The following is a 13,791-nucleotide window of genomic DNA, read 5'->3' as shown; positions in this document are numbered from 1 at the left end:
TGAAACTACTCTACACCGCTTGAAACTTTAGAGCTCATTAATATTTGGTAATTTATTATCCCTTTTGCAATTTATACAGGAATATCTCATTCATGTACGTACTTAATCAAAAGGCGTTTTGTATCGTAAAATTTAAAGGGATACATGTTGTTGCAAAAGTGGTTTATTTAATAGTAATCGGAAAACAGGTGACTCTAGGGCTCATTTTGAACAATTTTGGGCTAAGTACGAATTTTGTAAATGATCACGAATTTTGGACGTGATGTGTGAGGGTATTTTATTATTAGTACATTAGTACATAAATTACTTATGCTTTTTTATGAGTATTGCAACACCTTAGTTTCAAAACCTCCTTCCTTGTTATTATGTTATTATATAATAAGTCACCCATTTTCTGTATAATGCACTGTATATGTTTTATTTAATTAGATTACGTAGATTTGTGAAAGACTACTCTGGTAGTGAGGCAGGTGACGACTTCGTCTCCACACTTGAACTTGGCGTGGTACTCGTAGTCGCCGTAGAAGAACTTGGAGCCCCAGAACTGTCTCGTCATCTCTTTCACATTCAAAATTTTCACATATTTGCCCTGAAAATAAATATAGTTCTTTGGATATTGTATTTAGATTATTCTTTTTTTTTTTTTTTTTTCAAACACTGATTATTCTTCTAATAGTTTCGGTGAAAAATACGAAACAAGTAAGTGCTTAATGTTAGCGTCTAGGGTTTGGCCTCTCGATGGAAATGCCTTATCTGTTATGCCACCACAGCATTTACATAACATTAAGACCCTAAGAGGATGTAACTTAACTTCAAAGTTTGTAGCAGTGATTTTTAGGTCAACATAATTTTTATTTCTTACCTTTGGAACAACACAGTTTCTTGTAGCATTTAACGTTTCCATGAATATTTCACCGAAGGCAAAATGCTGACAAATATTTCTTATACTATAGTTGACTATATTTACTTTTCCGCTTGGTTTGTAAACATCTGTTGTAATTTTTAATACACACTGAAAATAAAAAACAAAATTTATATTAGTTGTGTTATAAGTATTACGATAAAATAGTTACAGTGACATATGGAACTGTTGTGCGGCGTGCAGCGGGAGTCTCTTCAGTGAAAATGCACTTTAAACTTGACCAGTTAATTTATAACTTTCACTAAACACTAGTTCACAATAGGTAGCAAATGTAAAGCTTTAGCTTCAACACCGATGTTCACGACGCGAGACTCGGAACTGCATTTAAAAACGTGACTAAGTATATAGGTACTTAGTTATTAAAATTACGATATTTTAGTGTGCGGACATAACAGAACGGCAATGACAAGTGGCACTTTTTCATTTCCTGGGGCGCGATTCATATCTCAACCGAAATATTTGTAAAGCGATACGAACGAGTTACGAGATGAAATCCGCAATGTTCAAAAACGCGATTCATATCACACATACTTTGATCTCGTTTTCATATCGCTAGTTCGTATTTGGATGGCTTGAGTGAAATGAATGAAACTATATTTTTTTAATTGCCATGCAAAAATAATAAATACTACCACTAATTGTTTTAAATAATTTTGTTCCTACAATATATTTTGTTGGAATTAGTGACGATAGCAAGTATCAAGAAACGGCTTTTTAATTCAACGTTGAAGAAATTCATAACTTGTGGCACTTTTGACAGCCGCCATGGTTTCTACATAAAAACAAACATAACAAACATTGATTTTCTTTGCTCATTTTCGTGTCAACGTAGTTTTTTTGGAAAATAAGAAGAAAGGAAGTTTAACTAACTTAGAGAAATACGACTGAGACATGTAAGTATCAATGTATTAACCTATTTTTTTTTAATATAAATGTTACCGGTTGTAGTTAAGAAGGTATTGTAATTTACGATGTATCCAATTTCTGTTTGAATTGTTTTAGAATCATGAACGAGATGAACACAAGCAGCAGCCGATGTGCTTGAGTTGCAGAAGGAGCAACTGCGTTGTGAGAGGGCCACGGCTTCAGCCCTCACAATGATAGCTGAAGCAATGAACAGACAGGCTGCAGGCAATGACAGGCTTCTTGAGCAGGGGCTCCTCATATGGAAAAAGGTAGGTTATTCCTAAATGTTTGGCTAAATAATAGAATAGAATTTAACTTCATTGTTGCCCCAATAATGTGTTAGGAAAACTGGTGTTGAATATTTATGTTACAGTGTAGTTTTATTAGTGTCTGTCTGTAATTTTTTAGAACAATATCATACTGAACTTTTCATTTTGTCTTTTCTAGGCTAATGAAAGGAACAATCAAGACCAGACTTAAAGTAAAGGTAGGGTATAATACGTATACATAATTTATATCGGAATAACAAAATATTTTTGTAGGTATTTGTTTTAACTATAAATTGAATATCCACAGATTTTAGCGGCGACGCAGTTGCGCGACCAGTGAAGCTCTGGCTCCGCGACCGGCGTGGAGCGCGCGGTCCGAGCGGCGCTGCTGCGGCTGCTGCGCGGGCGGATCCCGTCCCTGCGCATGCACCTGGCCTTCAATGGCCTCACGCCTCTCTTCTTCCTCTTCTTCATGCGTCAATTCAAACAGAGGAGCACCTGTGATTACTGATTACCTAAGTTCCTATATACAATAATAGTTTAATAATTGTTTACAAAATATTGTATACATACATAAGTATTAATAATTATACAAAAGGCTAAAAGCATTTTGTACCAGCCAACCTATAGGAGAGAATATGAGAAAAATAATAAGACTTTAATCTTTGATTGCCATTATCTGTAGCTTTATTAAGTGGTAAAGGGACCTAATTACTACCTATATTTTTTAGTTTTTGTGATAATTCATAGAATTTATTAGTTCTATCAATAAATAAAATATACATGCATTACAATGTGTTTAATTCATTAACTTACAATTTGCACACTGAGGGAATGTGTATGCTTTCGGTTAAAATATTCTTCCTCATTCTGCGAGGGCCTCAGGCCAAAACCCACGCCAATCAAATAAATATCACTAATACAAGCTTACTATAAAGGAAAATTACGAATTCGGTAAAGATGGAAACGTATCTCGTAGGCTGTCCGACTGAAAAATGGCTTGAAGATCTTGGAGAGATGCGTACAAGGTCAATTTCACAGTTTTTTGCAGTATTTTTTCTGAAAACGATCTAACAATTTCACCCTTTTCTTCGAAAGTTTAAAATCGCATAAACGTCAAAATATGACGGATAAGCGATATCAAAAAATTCAACAAAAATGACATGAATCGCGTCATTCTCCATTCGTTCATTCATTTTGCGATCTCGAAACGATCTTACTATGTAGCTTGGGTTTTAGTGCCATGTGAATCGCAATTTGATAACTCGTTCGTAAAAATCTGAAAACGAGATGAAAGCGACGGGGTTTTTTGTGACACGAATCACCCTCCTGAGTTAGGTTCCTACGAGGTTTGCGATGTACACTTTGTTAGGTAAATAATTTAAGAATAACAAGAAATCATACGTTTCCTCACCTTTGCCATGTTTTTTTTTCGCGTCACTGTAATGTTACAGGCATACACGTCCGCGTCTACTTGATTCGTACTAAAATAAAATGCTTTATTATGAGTCTTCAAGTCGTCGCCATCTGAACATGCTTCAAAGGTCTTCAGTTCTATTTTGTAAGGACCCTGTATTAAAAAAATACACTGTTATGTAAATTTTGTTTTAAACATGACTGTATGTCAAAAATAAATTAACTCTGGCATGCACAGAAAGAAGAGCCTGTTCCAGTGATGTATTCGTGTCGGTCCTTTCAGCTCAGCGCACCCTGAGGGTGTATCGTATCGTATACAGGGTGTTGCACAAAGGGTATACTAAGCCGAAACCTACATGTGCAGCATGGTATATCTAAGCCCGAAACTGAAATCAGAATTTCAAAATTAAAAATCATTTTCCATTGAAACTTTGTTGGTCACGTCACTTTTTTTTTACTATTGAAAATGTTTTTTTTTTCGCGAATTTTTAAATTCTGATTTTAGTTTCAGGCTTAGATGTACCATGCTGCATATGTAGGTTTCGACTTAGTGCAACACCCTGTATAGTTAGTATTAAATTAAATACATTTTTAATCCAAAAAGCTGCTATAACAAGTTCGTGATAGGGGGCCTGGGCCGTTGTGCATTGGGTCTTGGAATATAAAACATTTTCACTGGGTAGACGCTTGACGCTAATCTGACTGGCCAATCATATGAACAAACAAACCCTAACTTGTTTTTGTCACCGGCACGATAAGAAGAACCATCTTCATACTTACGTAGTTATCTTTGTCTAACATCTTGTCCATGTCAAGTTGCAGCGTGGCTGGGAGTACGGAAGCGCACAGACACACAACACACAGCCACCGCATCGCTAGTGCACGGCTTCTGTAATTATAGCTGCTTATTAATATTTTCGGTGGGTAGTGATTACTGACCGGAGAATGATAGTTCAAATTACCATCATATGAAACATAAATGGTACAATACAAATGTGGTATAAGCAGTGCAAATAAAGAAAGGAATTAAAAATGGATGTCCGCAAACATGGTTGCTAGGAAAATAAGAAAAAAATATCTAAGCGGGAATTTATTAGGTACTTTAAATTGTTTATACTTACATGTTAATATTTTATTTATAATTGAATACAGTAAAGTTTACATATGTCTTACTGCATGAATATAATAATTATGGAGATAATTTTGAATATAAGACTCTATAGCACCCATCCGCCATGAAAGTGAATATACACAAAAATAAAAATATACTGTTTCAAATAATATCTACATTTAATTATGAATTCATAAAAGATTTAAAGCTGATACTGATAACGTAGGGCTATTATTTTATATTTTATGGATACTTAAACAGTTTAACTAACTACATGATTGGTCTATTTATGCATACCCAGTTAATATTCCATTTAGATGTATGTACTTACATTAAGGGTCACTTTTACCAAACGCTAAACGTATATAAAACAGTATATAAATCAAATTTTAAATACATTTTGTACTAACTGACAGACTTATGACAGGCTACTAAATACGTTTAGCGTTTGGTGAAATTCCACCTAAGTGTAATGCTAGCTATGCAGTTTTTTTACGTAATTGGCTTGGCTAGCGTATTGTACACTTAATAAAAACAGTAAAATTGCATGCCAGTGATTTCAAACGATTTGAACTGGATGTCGTAGACAAGCCAATCTAGTAAAATTACGATTTCCCTCATAGTCGTAACTCACAAACTGTTCCAGAAAAAATCTGATTAAAAATGTCAGTACTTACAGAGTGTTACAATTACAACTACTGTAACTGTATGTGGATGGGTATTTGACGATTTATCTTTGTAAAACTCTCAAAAATCTGTTTCAACAAACATAATAACATATTATTACCATCAAGCTTTCTTAACACGTAACTTGCTAGCGCTGAGTGTGATCAATAAGTTCTAAGCAATTTATTTCTATCAATTGAAGTGAGTGGATAATCAATTTAGCTTGTTGAAAAATGACTCTTACCGACTTTTACTGATTGCTTTAAAAGCTCTGTAAGAGTTTAAAGTGTGCTGAGTATGAAATTTTAAAGAAATATAAAGTTACATAACAGTCTGAGGAGGTAAAACGCCATACTTGCCTTAAATTAATGCAAAAGTAGCGAAGACAATGATAGCTATTCTGAAGGCGGCACTTTCTAATTTTATTCGATTCGGAGCTCGGAGTCATCCTGGACAACTTCTGTTCTATGGCTTTTTGAAATTCGGCAGAGTGCCTGATTCGGAAGGAAGTTTAAGACCCTCAATCAAAAGCAACCAGGTGCATACTGTACTTAAAAAATACACGATACACCCGGGCAATGTAAAAGTTCCAGTAAGTAAAGCAACAAATTACTCCTAAACGGAAAGAAAAAGTTAATGGCGCCGCCTGCAATATTTGTGTACATTTAACGGTGCATCAGAATATTACCAACCTTTGAAGATTTTAGTCAAATTTTCTATAAAATGTTTAAAAATGTTAGGGTCATTTAGTGTCAGTATTTTGTAAGTGGAACTGTTTCTTTGCCCGTGAGTGTATAAAGTAATAATAATAATAATAATGTCCTCCTAGCCGAATTTCGGCCACGGCGGCCAATCTCAATTGAGATCAGCCATCTACGCAGGAGTAGATTATAGTGCCCAAGTGTGTGCGCAGTACACAGGAGCACTCTCTGTTCCATCACTCTCATAACCCAATGGGACGGATTGACCGACACGACTGGAGAGAGCTAGGCGCAGGACCGACTGCTTTACATGCCCATCCGACAGCATGGATCGTTTCACTGTTTCGGACATCAGGTGATCAGCCTTCTATGTCCTAACCAAACTTAGAACCACAATTTAGAAACACAAATTGATGGTCCCACCCGGGAATCGAACCCGGGACCTCTGGGTCATGAAGCGAAGCTTCTACCACTAGACCACAGAGGCAGTCGTGTATAAAGTATATAAAGTATATAGTGGTGAGTGTATAAAGTATATAATTGGTGGTGTTTACTATCGTTTACTATCGAAACGATTATCTTAAAAACATTGTTATGGTTGAAGAGTCCATACCTACAGTATTTCTACAATGTCAGCATCAACCCCACAATCGAGGTACACATAAGTTGGTTTTAACTAGACGTAAACCCATTAGCATACCACACGGCGAAGTTTATGTCACTGTCACTGTGATAGCCATCTGGAGGGACCGTCATAATGTGATCTAATGTCCCAACTTTGACCCACACGCTGTATAGTATGGAGTCCCCGGTCAAAGCCCTCTGAGACGAGCCTTTATAATGGCCGTAGTTAAACATGACGAACACTAATATAAGTAAGTATATAAGGTACCTAAACCTTATATATGACTTCCATGTAACCGCAGTTTATGCCTCTAGTTAAAATAACCCTACGTACTTACTGCATAATAATGTATCGTCTATTGTTTAGTCTAAGTATGCAGTAAATTTTACGTGTGTAGAGGTGCGTAAGGCACTCTATAATATAAAGACGACTAGGTATATGATGAAGACGGACAAGTCCTTGAGACGGACAAGCGAAAGTAGCATACTGGCACAATACCATATGTCGGATGACCGTGTGTCTTCTATAAGTAAACGAAAGTCAGAATGGTTTATGGGAAATAAAAATGGCGAAGATTTAAAATAAAAAAGTCGAATGTTCAGACAATCTTGTCGTTTGTACAAATAAGATTCTTTCTTCAGTAAAATTCACGAAAAGTTGGGTGAAAATGAGATTTTAAAGAAGGCTATCGTAAAATAGTTGAATCTTCAATTTCACACGCAAATGGCTGCCTTTTTACAGCCTGAATGAAAAGGAGCAAATTTGGGGAGATATCCAAAAGACATATTTGAGTTTTATAACTCCTCAGTGTGACATCTGTTCAGACAGTACCTAAGTTAGACCTGTATTCTGATAAATTCCTGTGAAGCTACTGCGACAAACATAAAATATTTTCTTGCTTTATATGTACTTTTTTATAACGTAATTCCAAATAAATTTCTAAGTAAGTATTTTACTTATATTTAATTAAATTTTTATGAATCTCGTTTACAAATCACGTTAACTCTCCTGTTAAATTGTTTTGGAATGTGCCGGTACCTACCTAATAGGTATAGTAAGTAAAAGTAAAGGCAATTCGCTTCAGGAGCGTGCGTGGGCATGGTGACTCTCTGTACATAAATGGCATAATTTCACATGGAAATGAAAGTCAAACATGGTGATAAGGTGAAAACAAACGTTAGTTCTGCACTATAAAACTTTTATTTATTTGCGGATTAACACCCTCTGAATGTAGATGTTTAGTTTTCTATTGTTTTCTATCGATAAGACTCACCATATAAATATGCTAGATCTCTCTTTTTCGTTTATCAACTCCAACCTTGTACTACAGTAGTTACTGAAACAGGTCAATATAGGAAATCTGTTTATTTAATATCTCCGAAGGTAATTCCCCGCAATGGCTTCAATGAAACTCCTCTTCATTCTTCTACTCCAGTTGGTTGTGGTGCTGACTTTTCCGGCAGAAAATGAGCGTAAGTATAAGATCATTTTCTTGAAGACGAGTTCTCAAACGGTGACTGCGAACAGGCAAGGTAGCGTAGGATATATAGCCAGTAGGCTAGTTGTAGATGGATGAAAGAAATAATGCTTGATATGATTGATTGATGACTTTCTGATGATGTTAGGCATATTTATTTATTATTTCGGATCTAATTTAATTTAATTTTTGCATGTACTATGATTTTTATATTTTGGCTATAAATTTTTGACATGTTTTACAAATTTACTATGGATGTTATATCTGAAAATAAATGGTTGATAATAATAATAATAATGTGGCGAGCTGTTGGGCATTAGCGACCCCACCCACCCGATGCCGAGGAGAACCCCTGTTCCTCATCTCTGGCTTTCCTTTATTGGTTGTCCAGAGTGAACACTGACGACAGGATCTCCCACCTCTTGTTTGCCTTCATTGGCTGGCTTGAGTGGTGTACAGCTAGAGCAGAAATGCTCGGAGGAAAGAAGTATATCCAGTAAGTGCTAGTAGGGCATCCGCGATTGCTCTGAGAGCCTTGGTGTACCTCTCCATCCCCAGCACCTCATGCCATGTTGCCCCATTGTTGCTACGTCACTGTAATGTGCCAGCGACTGTTTTGGAGGGCCCATTTAATGTGTGTGCGAGTCACCCCCTGCCTTTTTATCCGTATACATATAGGTCAGGCAGGGGCCATAGTCCTTCGATAGTCCCAGTTACCCAGTTTATTTAGCAACCCACTACATAACCCTGTATTAGTTTCGTGCATATCCTGCAATAGTCCTGCACTTCCTTGGGTTTACTTCTATAGTTTACACAGGGAAAATCGTCGGTTGGTCTCACATGTCATATAGATTAATGTTGTCAAACGGGTCTCTACAAGTTGGATTCGGCCCCATGCACGCCTTCCAAATGCCCGGGACCCCATGGTCCCAAGATGGTAACGACACAACATAATAATAATAATATTGATGAAGATGATATTTAAATTCGGTTTGCAGAAAGTTATAAATTCTGAGACTACAATAGCAAACCTACTAAATCTAATCGACTAATTTACCGGGAACCAATCCGATGTAACCTACGCCAAAATCGTATTAAATTTAATAGTCAGTAGAAATATTTTTCAAATCAATTCTTTGTTAAAGTTCCTGGTTTCTCACAGAACCTGCTGACCAGCTGGACACATCAATGCCGCCGAAGTCCGCTGCCATGCTAGTCAGCATGCGTGCAGAGGCCCTAGCCGCCCCGGGCACCGCCGACGCCCCTGAAGCCGCCCTCGACATCCCCGCAGTGGCCCCCGATGCCTACGCAACGGCCCGCGGCGCCTCTGCAGTCGGCCCCAACACTTACGCTGCCGCCCCCGTCCTTACCGCCCCCGCCGCCCCCGCCACTCCCGCTGCTGCCCGCCGAGGCGTCTGCACCAAAGACCTCTGCCACAAAGTCTGCGTCTACCTCGGCTACAGAACTGGCTCCTGCAAGTCCCCCGAATACTGCCTCTGTCGGAGCCATTAGAACGACAGCGACTACTTACCCAATCATTGAAATGAAATAGTTCCAGTGACAATAGCACCAAATTACTCTTAAAGGGAAAAGACTAGCTTTATGACGCTTTCTGCATTTAATAGCGCATCGCAATATTACCAACTAAAAAGGTAAATATTACGATCCACGATCTAAAAATTTGGTGTTGACATTTTGTAAGTGGAACTGTTTCATTGCTCGACATAGATACGCAGTTTCAAAATAAAAAAAAAACTCAATAATCAATGTCATAACTCCGACCATTTACAACTAATCTAATCTTGTCATTAAAATTGTTGAAAAAGTTCTTATAAAACGTTTTCATACCGATAAAACAACTATGGAGTATGGATATTAGAAATATGGGCAATCCGCGCTCATTAAACTTTTAGTTCATTAATTCAGGATGTCCGATTCTCGAAAGTCGCAATACTCAGTAACAATATCTTCAAGTAGTTGTTGATATTATTGTTATCGTCTCAACACTTTGTTTCTCAGTATTCACTGTTTTCCTTTTACAAGTACTTGACTTGTTAGTTTACCTATAGGGTTCAGTTCATGAAATATAATCTCTTGATTAAATAAAATCAGTGAATTACTACTGAGGGTCAACGTATTTTCTATAACTTTTGACTTTGCCACGTGTAGAAGCTGAAATCCTCAAGATAGGTCTCAATGATAATAGCAAAATGTACAGAAAAATTAATACACTCACGTGCAAAGTAACAGTTCCACTTACAAAATGCTGACACCTAATGGCCCCAATTTTTTAGAACTTTTCATAGGAATTTTGAACAACATATTTACGTTTTTAGTAATTAATATTCTGATGCACCCTCAAATTTACCAAAATAATGCAAAAGGCGTCATCTTATGTTTTTTCCGTTTAAGAGTAGGTAATTAGGTGCTTTTCTCACTGGAATTTTTTCATTGCCTGTGAGTGTATAGTTTTTATTGATTTTAGTGTGCCAGAATTCATCCTGAGCGTAATTTTCTTCCTGATAATATACCATCTTTATTAAAAGTACCATTAAATTGAAATAAATATGTGTCTAAAGAAAGCAATCCACTTCACTTAACAAGTGGTTTACCTGTAACTGTTTACCGTCCGGTGATGCCCCTTGCATTATCAATCTAGGCGTAATTATTATCAGATATTGCAGTTGTTTAAAACCCTGGTGGTGCGTCCTGATCGTCAAATATTCCTCAACTGTCTTGTCGCTTGCCGTTTCATCAACTCATCACGATGGCTTCACTGAAACTTCTGTTCGTGCTTCTGCTGCAGCTGGTCTTTGTGCTGGCTCTCCCAGCCGACAATAACCGTAAGTTTGATTTTATTTTCAAATAAGCTAGTTTTGTTTTGGGAAAATTTACAGGCCAAGATATATGATCGGGGGATTAAACTGTACAAAACCGTTTACAATTTACGTTGGACGAGTAGCTTTGGGCCCCAACAGTCAAGTTTTGCAATACAGTAAGAGTAGTTACAGTAATTGTATGAATTTTATTGTTTTGTTTTTGTGATGAATTAATTACTTAACGTTTAAAGATTGTATTATTAACAATTACAGGTGTTAAGGTTATTATAGTTTAATAATAAAATATTTATAATGATAATATGAGGTCAAAAAATCTTCATAAAAAAGTTCGGTACCACAGGTAGATATAATGTATCATAAAATGGCGTGGTTTTATTTACGTCTACATAAAGTATTTTCTGAAATGCGAGCACCGAATTAACCTTCTCCGATGGCACGGTTCGCCGAAACCAATGTTTGATCTACATGAAAATTATATGAACGAATTTAATGTACACAATTCACGTTTCATATTTACTTACCTTAAATATCACATACCTAGGAAATATAAAAGAAATATATAATTATTATTTAATACATTGTTTCTATAAATTTTCCTAATCATGAACTTTAACCTTCCTTTCCTACTCTTAAGAATTTTACTAATTGCTGCGGGTCATTATTTAGTTCTCAGTAGTGAACCCGACAACTAAGCATAACAACCCACACACCAAAATCTTTCTTCCCCAGACGTGGAAATAGTGAACCCTCTGGACAACTCCAAGCTGTCGACGACCCCGGCTCTGCTGGTGCACATGGGGGCTGACGGCGCTGCCCCGGGCGCCTTCGCCGAGGGCGCGGCTGCCCTGGGCGGGTGCACCAACGCCCTCTGCGCGCAGATCTGCCGCGCCCTGGGCTGGGGCGGCGGCTACTGCCTCAGCTCCACCGACTGTCTCTGCTACCGGTAGAGAGTTCAGCTGGGAGATAATTTTGAACCACACGCCTTTATAGACGGCTGTTAGTAGCGTGTCATAAATATAATAGTGACCATTTTGCAATGTATTTTGGCGTATATCACTGCAAAGGCGTGTGGATGAGAAGTACCTTCTCGGATTCTTTCGTATTCGGATTTTTCTTCTTTGGTAAATAAATGTATTGGTTAAAAGAAAATTTGTTTTAATTTGTTTTTGTGAGGTAAAGTTAAAATTAAAAATACGTTTCATCCACACTTGGCAGCAGGCATGGAAAAGTTTAATAAAAGTACAAAAAACATTGATAGGTAAGTAATACTTATACACACATTTATAAAAGAAAATGACGCGATGAGGATGAAAATTTTCATTCAGATGTAAAATTATTTACGAAAATATATTTACAGCATATTCACATTTCACATGAACAAACATAACATTTTATTTAATGCTTATGACATTCGTTGCCAAAAATTACGATACTAATTTAAAAATATATATTATGTTTTTGACTGAAAAAAAAGGTCTTGCTTGCTTTTATCTCAATTGATATTTATAAAAATGAATATTTAAATTACAGTCAATAAAACCTTATGTAAGTAAAGCAGTATTGATTTGAATCTACCCACATAACTATTAAATATTCCTACAATTCATTTAACTTTAAAACATCCGTAGTAACCTAACTGTTGTACTTACCTAATATAAAAACTGTTATAATTATACATAGGTACATGGTGTCCTTCTAGTCACACTGCGAACGATTTTTATCTTTTTTATTTTTGTTCGCGTACAGACTAATTACGTAGCTATATTTTATAGAAGAAGAAAGGTTGATTAACGGATAATTTGATCACGCACATGCGACGTGCAAAATGTTAAATTTGATTTAACTTTTATTATTATAAGGCCTTGTTCCACAATGTCTGGTTAGTGGCTACCTGTGAGATAAAATACATGCTGTCACTGTCAAAAAAATAATAACAGAAAGTGACAGCATGTATTTTATCTCACAGGTAGCCACTAACCAGACATTGTGGAACAGGGGCTAAGTCTGAGATAAAATTACGTATCTGGCAAAGTCATGTCACAGTGTACACACCTCAGAGTGCAGAAATTAGTCCTAGGATGAAGAATTACGTCACCCTTTTGGATTGAAATAAACCTTACTATAATCTTGTACGAGTATAATTTGTAATATTTGTACAATAAAGAATTAAATAAATAAATAAATATACTTATACATATGTAGATATCAAAAAAGTTTTCAAACCATGGTATGGTACTTACCTATACATGTTACCTACATACGTAAGCGCAAAGACAAGTAGGTGCAATAAAGTTTATGTACATTATTGTTCTTTTATGTTATCCTCCGCTGAATGGAGAGTAGTTTCTAATGTCCGTTTTAACACCACCTCTTAGGACAATAACATACGGTCTCCCAGTCAGGCGTCGGCAGGAGCCAAAATAACTCATCTGGGCCTTGAGTGTGAGTTTTTTCGCCGTTCGAGAAGCGGTGAGTAAACGTGAATTTGTATGGCGCGGGAGACACGGCTCCTAGCGGTAAGTAGCTGTACTAGCTCCGCGCCATACAAATTTGCGTTTTCGATTTCACTTCTCGATAGGTATTAAAACTCGCACTCGAGGCTAATCCATGTTCTTCTTTAGCGTGTCGGTGACAAACACGACCCACTACATCTCGTTTCAGCTAACATGATTCCTGTGGCGTTATAGAGACGTTTTCGGTTTTGCGGTTTTAGAGATCCCATAATGAAATTCTATAGATTTTATTATGCCACTGGAACTTTTTCATTGCTCTTGAGTGTAAATTTCAACCCGTTTAGTGACCCGTGCTATAAAAGTTAGCTATCTCTCTGGCACTGCTTGTACTCTCCCCTGAATGGC

At 36.8% G+C, this 13,791-nt stretch overlaps 2 protein-coding genes and 1 long non-coding RNA gene across 3 annotated transcripts; 2 read left to right on the top strand and 1 right to left on the bottom strand.

The window, feature by feature from the left end:
- Positions 1–342: 342 nt before the first annotated feature.
- On the bottom strand, positions 343–4,397 carry LOC119693748. The gene is made up of 4 exons (XM_038118137.2): positions 4,294–4,397; positions 3,512–3,667; positions 863–1,012; positions 343–589 (listed from the first exon to the last, which is right to left on the bottom strand). Exons 1-4 carry the CDS (start codon positions 4,384–4,386, stop codon positions 431–433), a joined length of 558 nt encoding a protein of 185 aa, XP_037974065.2. The 5' UTR covers positions 4,387–4,397; the 3' UTR covers positions 343–430.
- LOC125489077 lies at positions 1,385–2,932 on the top strand. Its single transcript, XR_007266728.1, has 4 exons — positions 1,385–1,815; positions 1,925–2,097; positions 2,276–2,315; positions 2,405–2,932. It is a non-coding gene; the product is annotated as an uncharacterized LOC125489077 (long non-coding RNA).
- A 6,381-nt stretch (positions 4,398–10,778) lies between the features above and the next one.
- LOC119693640 lies at positions 10,779–12,082 on the top strand. Its single transcript, XM_038117532.2, has 2 exons — positions 10,779–10,936; positions 11,663–12,082. Exons 1-2 carry the CDS (start codon positions 10,861–10,863, stop codon positions 11,878–11,880), a joined length of 294 nt encoding a protein of 97 aa, XP_037973460.2. The 5' UTR covers positions 10,779–10,860; the 3' UTR covers positions 11,881–12,082.
- Positions 12,083–13,791: the final 1,709 nt, after the last annotated feature.

Source organism: Plutella xylostella, chromosome 10, assembly GCF_932276165.1.
Source record: "Plutella xylostella chromosome 10, ilPluXylo3.1, whole genome shotgun sequence".
Classification (NCBI taxonomy): Eukaryota; Metazoa; Arthropoda; class Insecta; order Lepidoptera; family Plutellidae; genus Plutella; species Plutella xylostella.
This window is presented reverse-complemented; position numbering and strand designations above follow the sequence as displayed.